Source organism: Ixodes scapularis, unplaced genomic scaffold (assembly GCF_016920785.2).
Source record: "Ixodes scapularis isolate PalLabHiFi unplaced genomic scaffold, ASM1692078v2 PGA_scaffold5__190_contigs__length_132052651, whole genome shotgun sequence".
In the NCBI taxonomy this organism is placed as follows: Eukaryota; Metazoa; Arthropoda; class Arachnida; order Ixodida; family Ixodidae; genus Ixodes; species Ixodes scapularis.
The window spans coordinates 102,340,177-102,361,076 of NW_024609880.1; the positions used below are offsets into that span (position 1 = coordinate 102,340,177).

The 20,900-nt window shown below is 41.5% G+C and overlaps 1 protein-coding gene across 1 annotated transcript; it reads left to right on the forward strand.

The window, feature by feature from the left end:
* Positions 1-831: 831 nt before the first annotated feature.
* LOC115315175 (4-coumarate--CoA ligase 1-like) lies at positions 832-19,699 on the forward strand. Its single transcript, XM_029974413.2, has 9 exons — positions 832-954; positions 2,898-3,099; positions 3,194-3,297; positions 9,037-9,239; positions 10,512-10,680; positions 14,259-14,531; positions 15,451-15,595; positions 16,581-16,841; positions 19,563-19,699. The coding sequence occupies exons 1-9, from the start codon at positions 832-834 to the stop codon at positions 19,697-19,699; spliced, it is 1,617 nt and encodes a 538-aa protein (XP_029830273.2).
* Positions 19,700-20,900: the final 1,201 nt, after the last annotated feature.

Below are 20,900 nucleotides of genomic sequence, written 5' to 3' on the forward strand. Positions count from 1 at the left end.
GCAAAAGCTTAGTAGTTTCCGGATTTCTCGGGCTATTCCATTAAAGTGGTCATGGTTTCATACTGCAAGCATCAAGGTCGGTGTAAACCGCGAGATGACATTGCTTGCCTTGATCTACCAACCATGTTTTGGATAAAGGATTCGTTAGAAATCACGGCTGAGAGTGCTTTTCTAGTCTCCCGCCGTGGCTCCCGCATGGGACTAAAGGGATGAAAAGACTCGAACAGAAATGAAAACGAAAATGTTGCGAGCATAAAGGTATTCCACGTCATAAATTTATCGTAGAGTTATAGCACCTCAATTTTGTTTGTAAGTATTTTAACAAAAGTCGGTGATAACGTAACGTACTGCATGTGCGTAGCTCACATATATAAGTACTGCGTTTAGGTGCGCATCAGCCAGGTGTTTCCGCATGTCATTTAGGACGGGCACGAATGTTGTAGAATGTTCTACTGACCGCTGTGTTTCACACAGGCTTAGAAGGGGCCTCTAACCAGAGTGGAGTGCGTTGTGTTGAGCTCTCTCGTTAAGGTCGGTAAAATATGTTTTTCTCTAAAAGAAAGAAAACAGGTCTCTTCAGCTAGCACAGTTATAATTTTTATATCTTTCGTTCCCATGAATTGATATGACTTTCAAAACTAGAATTGGCCATTTCGGTCTTTGTCATGACTTAATTTCGCCGAAGTAAAACTATTAAGAGAGCTCTGGTAAATTAACTACACTGCACCTTAATGAACCCCGTCATACTTTTTACCTAGTTTTATAGTTTGAAAAGAGTGTGTATTAATGTGTCCTTTTTACACCGTTAGAAAAAAAAAAAAAACGCCCGAAATGGACACAGAGATTGTGAACGGAGTGATACACTCAACTCTTGCGGACTTCGACGTTGGAAATAGCTACGCTTCCCAACTCATAGAAGAGCGATTGCAGAAATTATTGTCCAAGATAATTATTGTGAGTATGATTTTATTTCTATTCACTGCGGTGTAATTAGAAAGCGCAGTATATTGCAGATCAGAGGATCGAATATCCTGCGCTGTTGTTACGGTGAGGCGAGGCTACTGAATACAAGCTGGTTTTTATTAAATTTTTTTATTATTGTGCGGTGAGCGGACTTTCAAGATGTACCTATAAGTATATCTACAACGTATACGCCGTAGAATTGCGACCAATACCAACAAGCTAAGACGAACCGTTTTGAGCTTTTGCCTACGTACGTGACATTAAAGGGCTACTTAATCGAAATTCTAGCGCTCATTCTCTAGCTGAAATGTGTTTCATGTTGCAGCATAACCTCAAAAACACCAGCCTTCCGTTGAAAGGCCCAAAAAAATTAAATGTAAAGCTAATAAACGATCTTCGAATCTGCACCTGGCGGTTGCCCGTGAAGCTTGGTTGAAAGGTAATCTAGCAACGTTTGAGATCTTGCTACGTAGAGTATGAAGTTGCAGAAACCGTTACGTACTCGCACTAAACATCGGAACAGTGCCGCTCTTCGGAAGTACGCTCAATTGTTCAAAGCGGTTGTGAAACGATTTTTCAGCTTTTTCCTTCTTAGCTTTCCCCCCAACTCACAAATCGCGCATCGTAGCAAAAAGTTCAAGAAGAAGGAAAGGAGGGACTTCCGTCTTGTTCGGACCGTCGTTTATGTTGCCGGACACAGCGATTCTCGCCCTAGGAGAATAGCCCGTCGCTCAAAACTCGGACTAAAGTTGCTTTCCCCACCCTGTTCGCCCCCGAGTTGACAGAAGTGTGGAAGCTACGTGCTCTTTGGGCCAGTCACACGCTCGTCATCCCACGGGTACTTCGAACGGCTTGGTTGCAACGCGTTGACGCCACCAGAACGACGCATATGGCAAAGCTCACAACCACGCCAGCCTTGCTACGTCACAAATGCGGGGATACTTGTTGTTTCTTGTTTGTGCTGGATATCCCGTGACAGATCGCGCTCTGCGTTCGCTTCTCTTCGAGCTCTTGCTTGAGTACACCGTTTGGAACGAAAAATATAGCCAGTCGTTCAAAATACAAACGTGCGGTGATCACTTACTGTTATTATCCGTCATGCTTGACTCAGTTCCGAACGAAATTTCTGTCTCAATTTTCGTTTATGTACCCTATTAACGAGAACACAAGCATGTTTTACCAGTACTTCATGCCGCGCCGGTTTACGTTCCTAAATCCTCGTCTATAGTTTTGTTACTAAAATCCCCGTGACATTCACCCATTTTAATTGAGTGGCACTACCAAAGTAATCAAAAGTAACCTGATACTTTATAAAAATGAAAATTCAAGTTTAAAAAAAATAAAAAAATAAAGAAGAGTTAGGAAACCCCCCCCCCCCCCCCAAAAAAAAAATAAAATAAAAAAAGGTTGATTAATAAGGGGGCCTTTGAAAGAGAAAATGATATCAGAGTTTAGCTCATTGCTAACTACACCACGCACCTCCCAGCGCTCAATTTATTCTCAAATGTAGCGGAAGCGTAATGACGACACTGTGAAACTATGAGCACATTTCCCGGCTTTTAATCAGGAACATGTTCCGTAGTCGCTCTGAAGATCTGGGCCTGCGTCGATTTCTGATATCCAAAAAAAATTTCACAAATACATTTAACTAAATGATTTGCAGTGGCTTCCTAGAAATTGAGCGAATTAGCATAATAAATATTGACATATAGGTTCAAAGTCACCAAGAGAAACAGTAGTTACTTTACGCCACCCTATCCTTGTAGCACTCAGTTTGCATAAATGTGTTCCTAGACGTGCAGATCTATTTGTTGTAAACTTGTTGCACAAATGGGAGGAGCTGAATTTATTAAAAGGAGTTTTGCTTCAGCACCTAGAAACCGGCCAAAAGCCCTTTTTATTTGTCGAAACAGTTTACCTTGTTTTTCTTCTAGGCTGACACACATCAAAGCTTGACCGCCCATCAGCTCTTGGAAAAAATACGCAAATACGCTGTTGGTTATCAAAAGCATGGTGTAAAATCGGGCTCCAGGGTGTGTGCGTATATTGGCAACGCAGTTGAAGCAGTAGCGGCAGCCTTTGGGGTCGTGTTCGCGGGCGGTACGCTTGTCATGGCAAAGACAACCTACGTTGAGAGTGAGTTCTCGCGAATCCTCCATTTGCTTTGAATATTATAAATATAGCACCTTTCATAAAATAAAGATAATCTAATATTATGTCGTTCTCACAGGGGAATTGGTGTACACGATTGAAGACAGCCAGTGCACTTTCCTTCTGACTGACCGAAAAAGAGCATCAAATGCTGCCAAGGTGGTGATGCCATCAAGCATTAAGGTGGGAGATTATTATAGATTCATCGAATTGGTGCTTTGGCAACGCTATGATTGCTTTTAGAACGTTAGCACTAGTGCTCTGTTACATGCGCTGACCTCTGGCTGGTTTGGACTAACCAAAGTTCGCAACGTCGCCACGGGATGGTGACTGCAGCTGCACTGGCTGCGGAAAAAGTCTAGGAAACACTTTCTGCGGGCGCCGACAGATGCCAGAAGGGGCGTGAATGCGCTGAAGCCATTCTTTGAACAATCCGCCGCGCACACTAATGGCGAGTTGTCACGTGACATTCTGCTTTCGCTTTCGATCTTCCGGTCGCCATTAGTTTTCCAAGCTGTCGCTACGCCACAGCTAACGCGCGGCTGCGCCTGTGGAAAAGTCGGCCAGAGTGCTTTCAGTGTTCCCTCTGGAACGGAACATTAACCTCGGAGGACGATCTTGCTTCACCGAATCGATCGAAAAGATTTTAACCTGACGGGAGTCTCGAAGTTATGCGATGTATGCGCTCTGTATGACGCTCACCAGAATGCAAAAAAAAAGGAAAACTAAAAAAAAAAAACAGCTGTTTAGAGTTAGATATGCACTCCATTTCACCGTAAGAGCGTGTGGTGTATTAGCGATCACAACACTGCCGATTTGGCATGCACGGGCGCCCTTGCCGCGCAAACGTCGTTCAAAGCTGCCTGCTCCTGCTCGTGCTTGGTGCATCGGCGTTGCTCCCACTTACGGGTGCTTGTGGAGGTGCAGAGTACGCTTGCTCGTCAAGTGTAGCGCAGGTGCTCGCGTACCATGCTTTGTTTCGCACAATGTTCATAAGCTTGCAACGCTCTCGCGGCTTCGGATGCGAGCCTGCCGGTGCCACAAGCACGGCAGGCTCGCAGATGTGAATGTATCTATATCCCGATTCAACATAAATGCGAGCGAAGCCGGTGCCGCAAGCACGAGTATGCTTTCTCTCCACACATTAAAAATAAGTACTGAATCATCTGAAATCGTGTTCAAGATAATTGCAATTAGGCGGTTTGATATGATGAATCCCAACGATTTGCGATTGCTGTGAAGCCCAAGGTGCGGACAGGTATCCACATGACACTCACCCAAAATGCAACTCGGTAGGAACGATTGGGACGATTGCCGAAAGGACGTTTTGGATCTACAATTGAACTAACAGATCTAGAGCGGCTTCAGGCAGGTCGGATGCGAATGCGGTCTCTAATCGAGGTAATTTCCACACTTATATGACCAGAAATGTCCACACAACCGGCCTCGCGCCGCTCTATACTGACCGAGACGTCGAGACGCTTGGGAACATACAGAGGGCCGCGTGGCTGGCGTTTGAAGGTCGAGGAGCGGTACCGTAGCCCGTGTGCGTCCTTTAGCGCTTCCCAGGCTCTATAATTGTGTTGCTTGTGTGTTCAGACAGCCTTGAAGTTTGTGCGCCTCATTGCGTAACTTATCTCTCAGCCAGACATGAAGACATTTTCCAGCGCAGTACAACCCCTAACTTGGGGTCTTTTACGTGCACCACGCAATAGTGATTGCGCAAACACGTGCCGGTACGAAACTCATCCAGATCGGGACGGGCGAGGGGTAAGGATCGAACCCGGGAGGTTTTGCAGCCCAAGCTGTCGCTGCACACTGCGAGTTGAGACGCGTCAGCCCACTCAGCCACTTACTGGCCGGACTCTATCAGTGTTGGGTAAAGTACATCGAAAGGGTACTTCAAGGAGAGTACAAAGTAAATTATACCTGATATACATCTAGCAAACTAGTAAGCACACTGGGTGAAATGTGCTTGAAGTAAAGTACTACAAATACAATGTACTTTCAAAGTAAAGCACAAATATTTTAACACCATCGTTCATGATGCCCTTTCATTCCCCTATACAGTGATATTTTGACTGGTCTGCATTGCCCAGGGGTAATCAGGGTTGCATGACCTATTTTCAAAAACAGCGGAGAATATTCGATAAAGTGGCCACAAAGTACTTATTTTTAGGAGTTGAGCCAAATTACAGAATATCACTGTATTGTGATTTTCTTGCACTGGATTGTTGCAGTCAAGGGGGTTTAATGTACTTTAAGAGAGCATGACGTCAGCCCTGTAGCTTCCGCAAGCAATCCTCTCATAGGGAGTGTCCTCTCCTTAACCGAAAAAAAAACAGTGTTTGTGCAAGCGAGCTGGTTATAATTAATCATAACGTGACACCTGAGATTGGGGTGCGAGAAAATGAAGGAACTTTCAAGTTGAAGGAAAATACAAAAGATATAATGTCTGAAAACATCCTGACGTTTTCTTCTGTTGTCTTTTTCTTCGACTCGAAAGTTTAATATTTCCGTACCACAGTCTCAGGTGCTACATTACGATTCATTTCGCTCACCTAATATCTTAAACTTCCTCGCTCGCACTGACCGACCGAGAAGTAGCGAGAGTTCGAAAAGCTACGGGAAATCCGCCCCCAGAACAAACGGAGCGATGCGTCGCCTACTCACGTTTCTTGTCAGAAAAAAAATAAACCTCCCAATATTTATTTAGAGCTATCAACGCATCCTTTCGTGATACAAATTTAACAGAACTTCATTTGAGGAATGTACTATGAAGTTGGGTATTTTACTTTCCTTGAAAAGTACCAGAAAAAAATACTTTAAGTACAGTACATGTACATACTCAGAGAATGCACTTCAATTAAGGTACCAGTTTCCTAAACCTACTTCAAGTTGTACTTTAAATACAATGTACTTCAAGTACTTCCCAACACTGGACTCTATATTGGGAGGGTCCGGCCAGTGGGTTTGGCGACGCAGGCGCTGGAGAGAAGAAAATTGAAGGAAAGGGAGTAGAGCGCCGAAGAAGCGAGAGAGGTAGGAGAAAGCAAAGGCAAAGGGGAAAACACCCCCGTTTTGATGCAACTCGCTTTTAGCGCAGAGCACTGTTTAGGCTACGCGTCGTCTGCTCCGGGCCGACTTCTTATTCGCCTGAATAAAAGTCTGCGGTCAAACGTGGAGAAAACTTCATTCATTAGCTTCTTAAAGCATCGAGGAATAACACTATATCATTGTTTAGCCGGAGCCAGCGAAATAAAAGGAAAGAAGCGAAATTTGGATCTCGATCCTATGCATTCCATCGGGCGAATCAATGACTAGTGGGGCCCTCCCCGCACAGCTGGGAGGAGCCGGGAGTTCACGACCATGCGCTCGCGCCTCTGACTCTGTGCCGCAGGCTGATTGACTCACTCGGCTGGGGTGCGTTACGGCGGCAAGATCATAAATTGGACAAACTCTCCCAATATTCGCGTCTTGTTATTTGCCCTCGCGCGGCGGAAACGGGAAGCGCTCAAGTGAGGCCATGGCCTCCAAGATGCCATCTCGGAGGCCATGGTTCTCCTGCTCTGCGGACATGGCGGAACCACTCGCGATCACGGCTCGCGAAACGTCAGTCCCGAATGCAATCAACACGCTTGAATGTCCCAATGTAGTTCTACTGCCGGTAGGAGATTGTGCCTTATTAGAGATTTTTCAGTATTGCATACAGATGCAATTGCAAGCGCTGTGCATTGGCGTTGGAGTTGCGTGCTCCACGTTGCGCATGAAGCGTCGTACCCACGCTTCAATCAAAAGCCGCAATTTTGGCCTGCGCGCAAGCGCAGTGTGAAACACGCAAAGGTAACGTAAACACAGAATGCTTGCGTTCGCTCGTATACATAATATTAAAGCTTACTACTGTTTCACCGGTTTCCAACGACAACGAAACGTGCTGCTGTGAGCAGACGTGCAAACGGGTAGGCGTACCTCACAAATGGAAACGTTGGGATTGTCAAAACAACGGCGCCTAAAAATTGAAGTAGCTAAATGTTCTGGGAACATTGGTAATTTAAAGAAACAAAATACTCGAACAAGATATATATATATATATATATATATATATATATATATATATATATATATATATATATATATATATATATATGTATATATATATACATTTCTTTTATAGAGGCGTGCGGTGGAATTGTTTTAAAGGGTTGACGGGAGCGGTGGAATTGTTTTAAAGGGTTGACGAATACTCTGGAAGTTTTGCCGATTCCCAGAAGTTGCCTCACTCATAACACCATAAGCTTTGCCCAAAATTATTGCCATTTCACATGGGTATTTCAGATTTTCTAGAATGTTTTAAATGATTTTAGACTATTTTTAGTGATGATTTCGTAATTAAAAGTGCTTCAATTGACACCGGTGATGATAAGTTGTGCACTTTTGGTTGCAATACTCGTTCGCGCGTTTGAAATTATATCCGAAGCAACAAATTTTCTTATAAAACTAAAACTACGTATTAAAATATATTAATTGTATTGTTAATATTAAGATAAATTGCGCGAAAGTAGGCAGGTATCATTGTGTTTTCTTTTGGGAATTTGAAAAAAAAAAAAACACTCAGACATCGCTATCAAGATAAACAAACAGTCAAACACTGGATGTAATGTAAACGTCACTCGTTGCTCTTAAACACACTCACCCACTTCTGATCTCTGACTCGGATTCCGTCTTGGGTTTTAATGCGTAAGCATTAACTGTCCCATGGAGCGAAGCCTGTAGTCTGTAGAACAAGGAATAAATTCCCGTTGGCTGCGACGCCTCATACCAGATACCTCGCCACGGAAGCCACTGGGGCCGTTCAAGGTCAAAGCGGATGCGCGTCAGGCAAATATAAAACCCAATGAAAAGCACAGCAAACGCAGATGCATTGTAACGGAAGACGTGGAAGCAAAGGGGGGGGGGGGGGGGGGGAGGTGGGTTGTGCGCCTGCGCAGTGGGGGAGCGGGATGTCCATGACGGAATGCAAGTGTGAAAAAGGAAGATTTGACGTACTGCTCGTAGGAATGTGCTGCGTGCACGAAGCCTTTCGTGTGACATATGTGTTACATATAACGGCTGCGCGAAATGCTCACACATTTCTTTAAAAATTAGATCAGCGGCATCAGTGATTTCGGCCCATCTTTTTAAACTTCCTATTCCCTAGAGTAAAATATTAGATGTAGTGTGTTTCTTCCGTCACACAAGAAAACATCAATTTTATCTCTGTATTCCAACCAGGTAAATAAATTGTAGTTAATTTTTTCACTTGACAGTGCCGGCCATGTGAGTGGCGTTAATGTATGCTATTTCCTATGACAAAGGGGTAAATTTCACTAACTGTGCTCCAGCTAGAGGACCCGTCAAGGAGTGCACTACAACTGCTGCACGGGACCAACACCACCTAGATTGAAACATGTGAACAGCCTCGTCTACCTCCTCGTGATGTCATCATACCCGAATGGTGTCGACTCACAAATTGCGCCTTGTTCCAAAGCCGAGCGTCCTCCGACGATTTGGAGGAACACCGAAGTCCTTCTGCCCACGACGCAACGCTCGCGACCCTTTCTCTGCAGATGACCTCAGTACTGTGATAACGTATAAACGCTAGTGCTCGAACTTTGATAATTTTTGTGGTTTTTATTCGACACACTACCAGTTACAGTAATAAAATAATTTGAAAAGAAAACTTTACTATGCATCTTGTTTTTTTTCGTGAACTTTAAAAAAAAAACCTTTTGCTTGTTTTTTCTTATTTTAAGAGCGACAGTCTATCGCTATTTGAAACGCGTTAGAACTCTATTGCAATCGGCTATATGTATATATTTTTTTTTTGTTTCACCGTACAACAAACACAGCGACTAATATAATTTTTTTTTCTTTGATTCGCAGGCATTGTTTTGCATAGGAAGCGCGCCCGGGTTCATCAATGTTCTCCAGTTTCAAGAACTTTCAGATGCCTCATTCACTCCCCACGTACCTACTGACAACGAAGAAGAGGTTGTGGCAATCCTGTACACGTCAGGATCAACGGGTCTTCCGAAGGGCGTGGAAATATCTCACAAGGCTTACTGTGCCGCGTTTCACACGTTCAGGTACACGCGCTGATCAGAGTGTTGAAAACTAACCAGTTTTCAAAAAACAAAAGTACATTATGCATACCGGCAGCCTCTTTGTTTTTTTCTCTATTTTTGTACGGAAGCAGGCACATTCAGGATATATAGTTTTTCAAGTCCAGTAAGAAAAACGCGGGAGTATATTGTACATTTTCTTAGAGCAGTTTTAAGTTAAAAATATATCGTTCGGCCTGATCGAGCACCAATTTATTTTTTTTTTAACATGTCCAGTTGTGCGATCTAAAAAGTGAATTATAGCAACCAAATCTGACCTTGCTTGAACCATTTCTTAACGCTGTGAAGCCGTGGGGGAAGCCGTATCTTTAAACAACCCCTAAAAAGAAAAAAAAAGAAAAATAGTTTTTTTTTAGCATTCTGCGAAAATAAATCCTACGCAGAATAGAATATTTTTTGAGAGATATTAACGGCCAGAGATTTATTTGAAATCGTTCGCGCGAAATTTGTGACGTAACCGGTCATTCCGGAATGGCCATCTCGGTCGTAAAGGCGAAGCCAATTCACCTCTTATTTACGCGCCCGAAATACCGAGAGAGAAAACAAGTGGAAAGCAGGCTACCGCTGACTGAATCGCGTCTCGCGCCGTCAACATTGCTCCACCATTTCTTCTTTTTTTTTTTTTTGCTTAAAACTAATTTTTTGACACGCGTGTCCCAACCAGACTGTTAAAAAAAAGCTTTTTTTTTTTTCTGTTCGCGGGCTATTTAAGTATTATCTCACAAGATCTGTCACACTGCGCAGAAACACTCAAGTCATGTTAAGTACATTGCACCTGAAAGCAAAAGTATGTGAAACAAACATGTGTGCCGTATTTTCATGCGTTGTTTGTTCGTTTCTTTGTTTCTCTGATTTTTGCACGTTTTATGAGCACATTTATTCTAAAAAAAAACTTTGTATTGTTAAAAAGGCCTAGAACACGACGGGGAAATGGTGCAGGCGATCATACAGCGAGGTTCCACGTACTGGCCCTTCGTGCGTAATTTGTTTGTGTGCTTTATCATATTGTTTTGTCCTGTTCTGTCTTATCCTCTCTGCTTCCGGCCGGATTACTATATACTACGTTATACAAATATATTCCTTTATATAACGATATTACTTTACATTATCAATATACTATTTTATACAAAGAGTTTAAAAATTAATTACAGCAGGTAGAGAAATCTTTCCTCGAGTTTTTAGGCGGCTGTATTTATTATGTTAGAGTTCTTATACACCGCTTTTTCTGAATTTCAGGTCTGCAGGAACTTGCACTGAAGAAGATGTGTTCCTCTGCTGGAATCCTTTCACCCACGGGGCGGGTTTTGCTATAGCCATGTTTTGCATGTTTTCAGGAGCAAAAATAGTCATAACCGATCCTTCGATTTCCTACAAAGCTTTCGTGCAGGCTCTCAGAACGCATGAGGTGAGAAATTTCGTGTGAAAATAAGAATAAAAATAATTTCTAAGGAAAAAAAATACCCAAGTCAGGCCACATAAATTTACCATGAAGGAGCACACAGTGACTCAATTGCATGGTTAATTTTAACAAAAAGCCACTTTCCTATATGGCGAATGTTGAACTTTTATTATAGTCTCAATCAGGGATGGCCAAAATACATGCGAATATGTCTCGAAATGCAAATACAAAATACCTAGTCAAAAATGCATTTAATTACAAATCTAATTATATTTCCTAAAAAGCATTTAAGTAAAAAATACAAATGCAAGCAAATGTATTTGGTCTCCTCCAAATACTTTTCTAAATACATTCCTCGAAATTTGTGCCAGCGACTTTAGGGCACCTGCAACGGATTTCTGGGTATCTCATATTAATTTTGCATCGCACACTCGGGAGTTAGTGTGCGAGGCTCTAGTAACGTAAAAGGAATATAATAAAAAAAATATGTAATCAGCTTGGACGTAATCGGTGAAAAAAGTACAGAGCTTCAAGCAGTTTTTTTGTCGATTACATTTTGGTACAGATCAACAAAGAACCTAGGCGACCAGGACGCGCAGTACTAGCTAGAGAATTTTTTTCATTGTTGCAACTCACTCCAGTTACGAAAATCTGGACGACCTGCGCATTTAGAATGTTCCAGGCAAAAGTATGGATGGAAATCAGGCTGGAAAGCATCACAAGTTGTCACAGCCACTTATTTAGCCAGTCTGCCTGTGAACGTCGATTTCATCACTCTTCTTGCCCTGGACTAACACCGTAATCACAAAGTCACTAAACGCTTGTTCTTGATTGAGAGACACTGCATTCGGTGCAGAACGTAGTTTTTTCCTGCTCTGGAAACGTCTTAGGGTGAGCAAAATGAGTCGTGACAATAAATTTGAGGGATGTATTTTTGCCCAAATACTGTATTTAATTACAATTGAATTTGAAATACCCACGTTGTAGTATTTAAATGCACACGTCAAATACATTACCCAATTTGTAATTAAATACAAATGCAAAATACATACAGTGTTTGAAATAGGTATTTCAAATACATGTATTTGAAATACTGCCCATCCTTGGTCTCAATACACTAAGCTGTGTGACGATGTTCATTTTCTTTTTATGGTAGTAAATTCGGAAAAACTGGCCGTAAGGGCAGTATCGTCCGTGTTTCTTTCTTCTGTGATTTTTTTTTTTTTTGAGGTAAGGGTCGTGTTGTTTTTGACATAGAAAGGGGCGTCGAAAAACGCAATTTAATTTATAAGAACATATTTAGGGTAGAGCCAATCTCCTGGTTCACGTGATCTTTATTTATTATTTATACGGTATTTACCTCCAGACAGCGTTACTCTGTACAAAAGGAATCCGTAAATAAAAGTGCACGTCGAAACCAAAATAAGCGAGTCTACTACGACGTAAAGTTTAAAAAAAAAAAGATTTATAAACCGAATCTGCAAAAAATGAAATTAAAACCACGCAATAGACACCCTATATGAAAGACAAATGGGTATGAATCGAATCTAAAGAAAGCACTTAGAAACCACAAATTGACTATAATTATGACAGCTTAAGTGGACAGCAGGTAGACATAATAAAATGCTTGTAAGCGCCGCATAAAAAACGAACACGATTACAAAAATTACTGACCTCGGCAATAAGGTTGTAAAAGAATGACACGACATTCAGTGACAGAAGCACGAAAGGAGGGTCTACAGATGGCCAAACAAAATAAACCATAAAATTAATAAGTACTGGCAGTCAACGTAAATGTGTTGTCATGTTCTAAAGGATATTCCTCAACAAGACTATAGAAGTTCAAGAACTAAAATGCAAACTTGATAGTGATTTCCATGATGTGAAGAAGAATGACCGCCTGATATTTGAATTCTTTTCCGTACTTTGTTTTGATTGTTGGCGCCTTTCTCAGCGTCCGTTAAATCGTGTAATACGGCGCTACGTTAGCTTGTCCAGATGAGCTGAGGCTGATTTGCAAATTAGTTGAAACAACTTACACTAGAACAACTAATGGCAGGCCCCATTTTTTATTTAGTTCGCTACGGCATTTTTTAAAGAAATACCTGCAACCTGTTACTAAGGCTGCTTTGATATGATCGTAGCTACGATGATGGTAATGTCGACCTATTTCTAATAATGTTACCCCCCTCAAGCTTTCATTTCCTGAGAATTGTTAAAAAAAAAGCCAAAGAACGCCGTATATTTTCACTGAATACCGAACTCGCCATCAAATTTGGAAACATTGGTATGCTTGTCAATCTGGTGGAAGAACCAGTTTAAAACGAATACAGTTCTTGTCCACGAGAATTTTGTACACGGAAACACTAACGCGTGCTATTCTAAAAACTTACCAAAGGTGTTCTCCGAAAAAAAAGGAGTGCCAGATACCAATATCTACTTTTGCAAATCCAAAAATTGCAGGATTTTTCAATAGAGACCTACTACTTCAATGGTCGAACGTAAAAATCAACGCTGTCCTTCTTATCTCTCCCCATCTTATCTTTTTTTGTTGGTCGCATTTACTTTGTATTGGCTTTAATGTGAGGATTATGATTATTAGCAATTATACATTTTTATATTAAAGCAACATTTTTACTTTAACGAAGATTATCCCACACGCTCGAGTCGATTTTATTATGGTGATTTAAATTAAAATTAAAAAAAAAAACATTCCCTTAAACCAGTCTTCTAAATATAATATTTATATCACGATTCTTTAGAACCGCATCCAGGTGCAAACTCCATCGTTTCTAGATGATGTGACTTTAATAGCATACATATTACTTTAATATAATGAATCTATTTCAACTGAAACAAAGTTAATTGACCTAAAGTTTAAACAAAAACATGTTTTTGTTTTAGTCCTGCTCGTGAGTTTGTATCTACCACAGCGCAAAAAATAGGTAATGACTCTTGATTTGCTTCTTACTACTGCGTTCGTACACCTTAGACTTAAAAAAAACACGTTGACACGCAGAAAATAAACTGATTAAACTATCCGACTGTCACGCATTAGCTGGTCAGGTTTGTTTATCCGGGTTGCCGCCTGTTGAAACTGCAATCCTTCCTTATACCTAGCACAATAAAAATTATAAAAAGCTAAGCGAGAGGCAACAAACTTCGTCTCTTATTTCCTTTAGTCGTACATTAGAGGTCTTCAAAGGGAGAGCCCATTTCTACGGTTGAACCTTGCTTGCCTGATATCTGTTGGGGCCGATGACATTCGTGCAAAGGCGCGGTGGGAAACTAATTTAATGTTTACTTATATTGTTTACGTTCCGGAATTCGGTATGTGAGTAATGTTTGTCCATCCAACTTACAATCCATGAAATATACTTTGATCCACCTGTTAAGACACTGCCGATTAATGTAGCGCTATTTAAGTTCAGAATTATTTAGATAAAAATATTTACATCCAGGATTTCCGAAAAATACAATAATATTTTCGGGACCAGAAAGTTGTAATCATTTTACACGAAGTATCTATGAATAACCTTAGACATGGCGTTAACTTTCTTTCTTTTTTTTTTTGTATCTCGCAGGTATCTTTTTTTATTGGCATCGCAGGATGGATGCAGAATATTGTGAATGAAGTCCGAAAAAACAACGATAGTGTGCCTCGAGTAAAAAAAATCATGATAGGTGGTTCAGTGATCCCGCCTACGCTTCCACGGGAGATTCGTGAAATCTTCGACGTCGAGTCACTTCTCCATGGCTACGGCTTGACTGAAACGTTTGGCTTAATGTGCACCTCTCCTGTTGGACAAATTGCCTTCAAAAATAGCGCAGTTCCTCTTGCCGGTGTTAAAATCAAGGTATGCCTGAAACTTATCGAATGGTACAAGTCTTCTTTTCGTCAGGTTTAAAATCTGCAATAACAGTGAAAAGTTCCGTTTCTTATATATTGACGAAGATCAGAAAGCAAATGACTACAAGCAGCTAAATATTTTTGTAAGTACAGCAGGTGCGATAAAAAAGTTCCGAGACCAATGTAGTAGCTTCAAAAAGGAAAGTGATGTGCCGGCAGCACTCAAAGGCAGGGAACTTTGTGTCTCATTGTGCGAAAGGGTCTCGATCTGTGAAGATTCGGAGCTATGCTACACGAGCATTTTGCCACAATGCGCCAGGAGGTAAAGCGACTTCGCGATTGACTTAAAACAAAAGCAAGAGACAACATCTATTCTCAATAAAACTCGTTGCAACTCATATCAACAGTTTCTGTTCTAGCTTTGACGAGTCTGACGCAAAACTGATCTTTGCTGTCGCCCTGGTTCTCAGCCTATAGTGATATCGCCATTGCGCCCGTGGCTTAATCCGATTAGATCGTAGGGTAGGCTCCGTCTGGGCTTAAGATGAAACGAAGTATAGTCAGGAGGCGAGGCAACACTCATCATGCGCGACACGGAAGTAACTATGTTTGCGGGTCCAATCCGCGAACGTAAACCTACTCTCTGAATGATGCATTTATTTTAACCTTTGCTCTATTCTAAAGTAATGCTTTTTCATTGGGTTGCCTTGATTTACTTTAGTATCACCCCCTATTATCTAAAACTTTCATTCTAAGAGAATAGTTTTCTTATTAAGCTAGCTGGGTGTACCCTACGATTGGACATTTCATTAACACAGGTCGTTGCAAATATTTGACTACTTTCTGAAACGGTAGTGCAGCTGTCTCTTCAAGCAAATGTTATTCGAAAAGAAGAAAGGATTTGATGATCTACTATGATGACCCAGGTCATAGACATAACCAGCGGAGACTCTCTCGGCCCGTACCGTAATGGCGAGATTGCGGTTCATGCCAAAGGCGTCATGAAGGGCTACTACGGGCGTCCTGAAGCTACCGCTGAAGTCTTGAGCAACGATGGATGGTTGCGTACAGGTACGACGTGCTTGTTTCTTTTCAGTTTTTTTCATTCCGACCCGCAAGAAAATGGCTTTCTAGGTCAAATCGAAATATTTCAATTGCACCTACACGTTCGTGGAACCGGAGTGTTATTATACACCTTTTAAAGTTCATAGCGCATAGTGCGTCTGAGATCTTTATATGACGCTGTCAATGCGTACTGTAAGATATGCGGATATGAGCTGGGGCAAACATTAACCATATAACCAGTCTCAAAACTCTGAGGTTTGGTGTTCAACCAACAATGTACATAACTATAGCGGGCTTTATTAATATTATATGAAGATTGTCGTGACATCAGAATTCACCACGATCTTACTTCAGCTGCTAGATAGATGTGCGCACGAAAGCGTGCAGGGATGCATTCCTAGACACTCCTCGGCAGTTTTTGAGATATGGCATGTGGTGTCCTCCTATTTCTGTGTTGTTATGCATATGGCCGATAGTCATTGCGCATTTTCTAACGTTCATTCCCGCGACGGAACGAGCGTTTGTTAAAAAAATCCTTCTTTAGGCAATTCATCATCGTTCTCGGCTTGTGTTCGAGCCCCTCACGAGGCAGCTTACCCTACACAACACCTGCCGCAAATCGCCGCCTTGACAACCCCGATGATGGTTGAGGGGTGACTACTTCTCTGGTGAGGCATCGATTCAAGCTCCGTGGGATGTTAAAGAAAATCAATTCAAACTGGTTGTTAAAGGGCTTTTATATTAATGAAGTGATTTGATGCGTGCGATTGGTGAATTTTTATCTCAAATCAAATTCGACCCAAACCGTGCCAAATAGTGACCAACATGTAAGTACAAGTTAAACATTGAATACCGCAATTTCTTTTTGCAATGCACAAAACCTTCACAAAAATGCGTAACAAAAAACGAAATCCACCTGGGTGTCTCTTTTACCACGAAGCTACTGAATAAAGAGGGATAAATACTTACAAGATTACATTTTAATTTTCAGGAGATTTGGGCTACTACGACGCTGAAGGACGGATCTATGTTATTGAGAGATTGAAACAGATGATAAAATGCATGGATAATGTCGTCACCCCTGCGGAGCTGGAAGAAATCTTGAACACCCACGAGGCTGTTGCAGAGGCCGCAGTTGTGGGCGTTCCAAGCTCAAAGTATGGCGAGGCTCCCACAGCCTGTGTCGTTGTCAAGGACGGCTTCGAGAAAAAACTCGAGAGTCTGGCGACAGAACTGAAGGAACTCATTGCTGGTATATGTCAAGTTGCTGATATTCCAACTTTGTTTTTGGTGTGATATATGCGTGTCTAACTTGCACAGTTCAAAGCTTAACTTTTAAGGATAACGCAGAAATTTGGTTTTGGGAAAAGCGCCCCATGAGCTCTAATCAGTAATGCTAAATGATAAATAGGAATCTCTAGGGTGCCTTTCCCTCTGCCACCTTTACCATCGCCTACCCCCTCCTTCTCCCCTCTTTTCAAACCTACCTCCAATTACCGATATCTTCCTCCCTCTTCCCTACCTTTCTCTACCCATGCCTCTCCAGTAGGCACAGGATTCTACAAAAATAACTACATATCCAGGATCAATTATTTGAAATAAAAAAAAATCAAATCTAGAAAATACCAGTTGCCATACCGAGGCCACCTTTATCTCATAAATTAGTGCTTTATTTGTTTGTTCGGTGCAGTCATTGTTTGTAACAAGCTATGTGAAGCTTTCTGATCATCAGAAAGGTAACTGTTGGATTTTTTATAGGAATTTCAATATTCATATGTGGAGTGTAGTAAGATTCACAATGCAGCCGTAATAATATTGAGAACGAAGAGGGGAGGAAGCGGTTATGGGATTTGTTGCATTAAAAGGGAAGGGAAAGGGAAAGTGTGCTCTCGAAAAATTGAGCCGCTCCTGGCTAAATGTTTTGCCAACTCTCCCTTTTCTCGCCCTAACATTCATGCATTAAATTCAAAATTCAATACCTTCCATGCTCCTTCCCTTCTATATATATATATATATATATATATATATGAACAAATAGGTGCAGATGAATGAACCGTACTTAATCCAATGAATCAAAGAATCAAAGTTTTCAGGAACCCGCCGAAAGCCAAAAAACGGCGAGGCTAGGATTTGAACTCTGGGCCTCCCAATGTCCGGTTGGGTGTGCCAACCTCTACACCACTCCACCTTGGCTTTCTGGCGTTTCTACCTGTCTTATTGATGCACAAGAAACGAAATGTATCCAATCGGAGGTGTTCTCGAAACACACGCCGCCGCGTGGAACGCGGTACGACGCTTAGTGTCACGTAGTACCTGCGTATATATATATATATATATATATATATATATATAACGGGCATGGTGGCGGGAGGCCGAAGGCGTGGGTATAAAACTGAGAAGAAAAAAACCCTTAGTGAAAAACAGCAACAACGGACGATTTAATCTTCGACGTTTCGGCCGGAGTCCGGCCTTCGTCAGCTATTATATATATATATATACGCAGGCCAAATCGCTCCTGCCAAAACTACTCATCGCAACCAAAAAAGGCTTGTGGCGTTGTGGTCCTGGGCCAGGGGCCCATTTAAGCAAATTATTGAAGTCCGGGAAAATTAACTTGTTAATGTTTTTGGCTTAATTAACTTTTTAATATTGTGTTTAGGGGTATGGTTTAAATTAGAAAATTGCTCAGCATCATCGAAAACCACTAAACCAACAAATTTCAAAACGATAGAAAAGGCGCGAAGCTTTCTACGGCTTTCTAAAAAACCGCACAAAATCGACGGGTTTTTAAGTTTCGGTTTGCTATCAGAGCGCATCTCAGCCCCGGCGGCACTGCGCCCCGTGGAGAGATAGTGCAACCATGCCTCTGCTGCGTCGCGCGATGACAGCGCAGTAGAGGTTGGTTGTACTATCTCTTCGCGGGGCGCGGTGACGTCGGGGCGGAGATGCGCTCCGATAACAAACCGAAACTTAAAAACTCGTCGAATATGTGCGGTTTTTCAGAAAGCCGTAAAATGCTTCGCGTACCTTCTATCGTTCTGCAATTTGTTGATTTAGTGGTTTTCGATGATTCTGAGCAATTTTCTAATTGAAACCATGCTCTTAAACGCAATATCAAAAAAGTTAATCACGGGAAATTAATTAACAAGTTAACTCTCCGGGACTTTAATAATTTTCCTAAATGGGCCCCTGGCCCAGGACCGAAACGCCACAAGCCTCTTTTTGCTGCGATGATTAGTTTTCGCAGGAGCGATTTGGCCTGCGTTCTCTAAAACACCCTATATATATATATATATATATATATATATATATATAACTGCACATATGAGGTCATCGTTGTTGCTTGAAAGAGCTATCTTCTTAACCCGAAGAACTCAAACTATTCAATAAAAATTTGATGCCACAAATAACCACCTTCAAAAAGGTAGGGCGTAAACTAGAACATAAACATTGATGGACAAAGTATAAAAAGGGACAAACACATGCAGTGATGTGTTCCTTTCTATACTTATTGTGTTCGTGTTTATGTTCTAGCTGACAGTTATACCTAACATGTACAAACTAGCTCTACTTGAGACTGTGCTTCAAAAAGGATCTGCGTATTCATGGTAATAAAAACCCGGGACTCAGGAACACAAAAGGGGACGAGCACAATGTTGTCATTCCTATTAGTACCCCGTTAGAGCCGGCTATTATCTAGCAGTGGACATGGCTATATTACATTGACTTCTCTTTGAAACTGAAAATTAAGAGAAACACTATTTAACTTGTTCCATAAAATGTGCAAGCGCTAAGAAGGCAAATGTGCTTTGTTTGTGCCATGCTTTTTCTTTAATTCTCAAAATTGCATTAACTTGAAACGTAAACGTCTTTCTGCTTTTTAATCTGCAAATATTAAGGTTACATGAATGGAGTGTTGAGCGTGCAAGAAATTAATACAGTTTGTATACGCCTTTTTTTTTCTGTTTCAAAGGTCAAGCAGCAGTGTTCAAGCAGCTGTATGGAGGCGTTTTCTTTATGAAATCTCTTCCCAAGTCCGATAGCGGAAAGATCCTGAGAGAAGACCTCAAGAAAGAGGTTGCCCATGAAATAGAGAAGTTGAAAAAATAGTTGAGCTTCTCGGAATCCACAAGTTACACCAGAATCTAACCTGCGATAAAGGTGTTGCTGTATTTCACTTGTAATACACAAGAATAAAAAAACTGCGCCGGTTAAAATAATGGGGATATTTGTGAGTCGGGTTTTAATTTATAAATAGATATAATAAAAGTGAGTTTTATTTATGGTAGTATAAAGCAATTGGCCTTTAATGAAGTGTAGTGTAGTGTTGGGACGATCCGGTCGGCAGCAGACACGAAAAGAAGGCAACCCTATTGGCCTCGAGATCGACCTAGAGGTGGCGCTGCGGTCGCGCTATCATCATCATCAAAGCGGGGATAGGAAAACGGCCGCCCCATAGGCTCTCGACGGTCGCGCGCGAGACGGCGTAGAATCTTGCGTTTATTTTGTCGCATACTGTCGGTGTGAAAACAATTCTAGCGGAAAAGGGTGCAGTACTTTTCGATGCTTCAGTGAAGATCGAATCGTGTTGCCAGCCTGCGGCCCAAATTTATATAATCGCTTCTGTGGGTGCGTCGTCTGCTCTAGGCAGACGTTGGAAAGCATGGATCACCACGACTGATGGCTGTCTGCGGCTAAACTGGAATATTTATGTTAAATATTTGTTTCTTTTAGAATTAATGTATCGGTTTATCAACGTGGGAATTTAAAGAAATAATAAATTCCAACCCAGCTAACATAATACTGCTACTGTGAGCTTGAAATCGCAGCTTCTGGGCTTTTTTTTTTTTAACGTCTAGCTTTTGCAGTAATATAAATATTTAGAATGAAGATAAGTTAGCGCTGTATTGAAAATTACCATGATCTTGAGTTCCTCTGCCTTTTTACTGTTCCATAGTGTGGGTAAGGTTTTTGGAGTCTGAACAAATCTACTGCGTTGCGATGAGGAGAGAGTGTTTCTTCTAGTTAAAATCTGCAAACTGCACCTTGGCAGCACAACTGAAACAAGTGAAGCAAACTGTTCTAATATATCTGCCGTGACTGTAATAAAGAAGTGTAACCGAGCAACGGAACAATGTTTCTATTATTGAATGCTTTTCTCGGTAGTGCGGGTTCACCCGCTTCAATTTTCTGGGTGAGAGCCGCGGATGTCAAGAGGCTAATACTATAAATTTCTGGCTAAATAATCTTGTATTCAAACACGGTAGACTTTGCAACTCAAGCAAACGACGCGCACCACGACACACGGCAG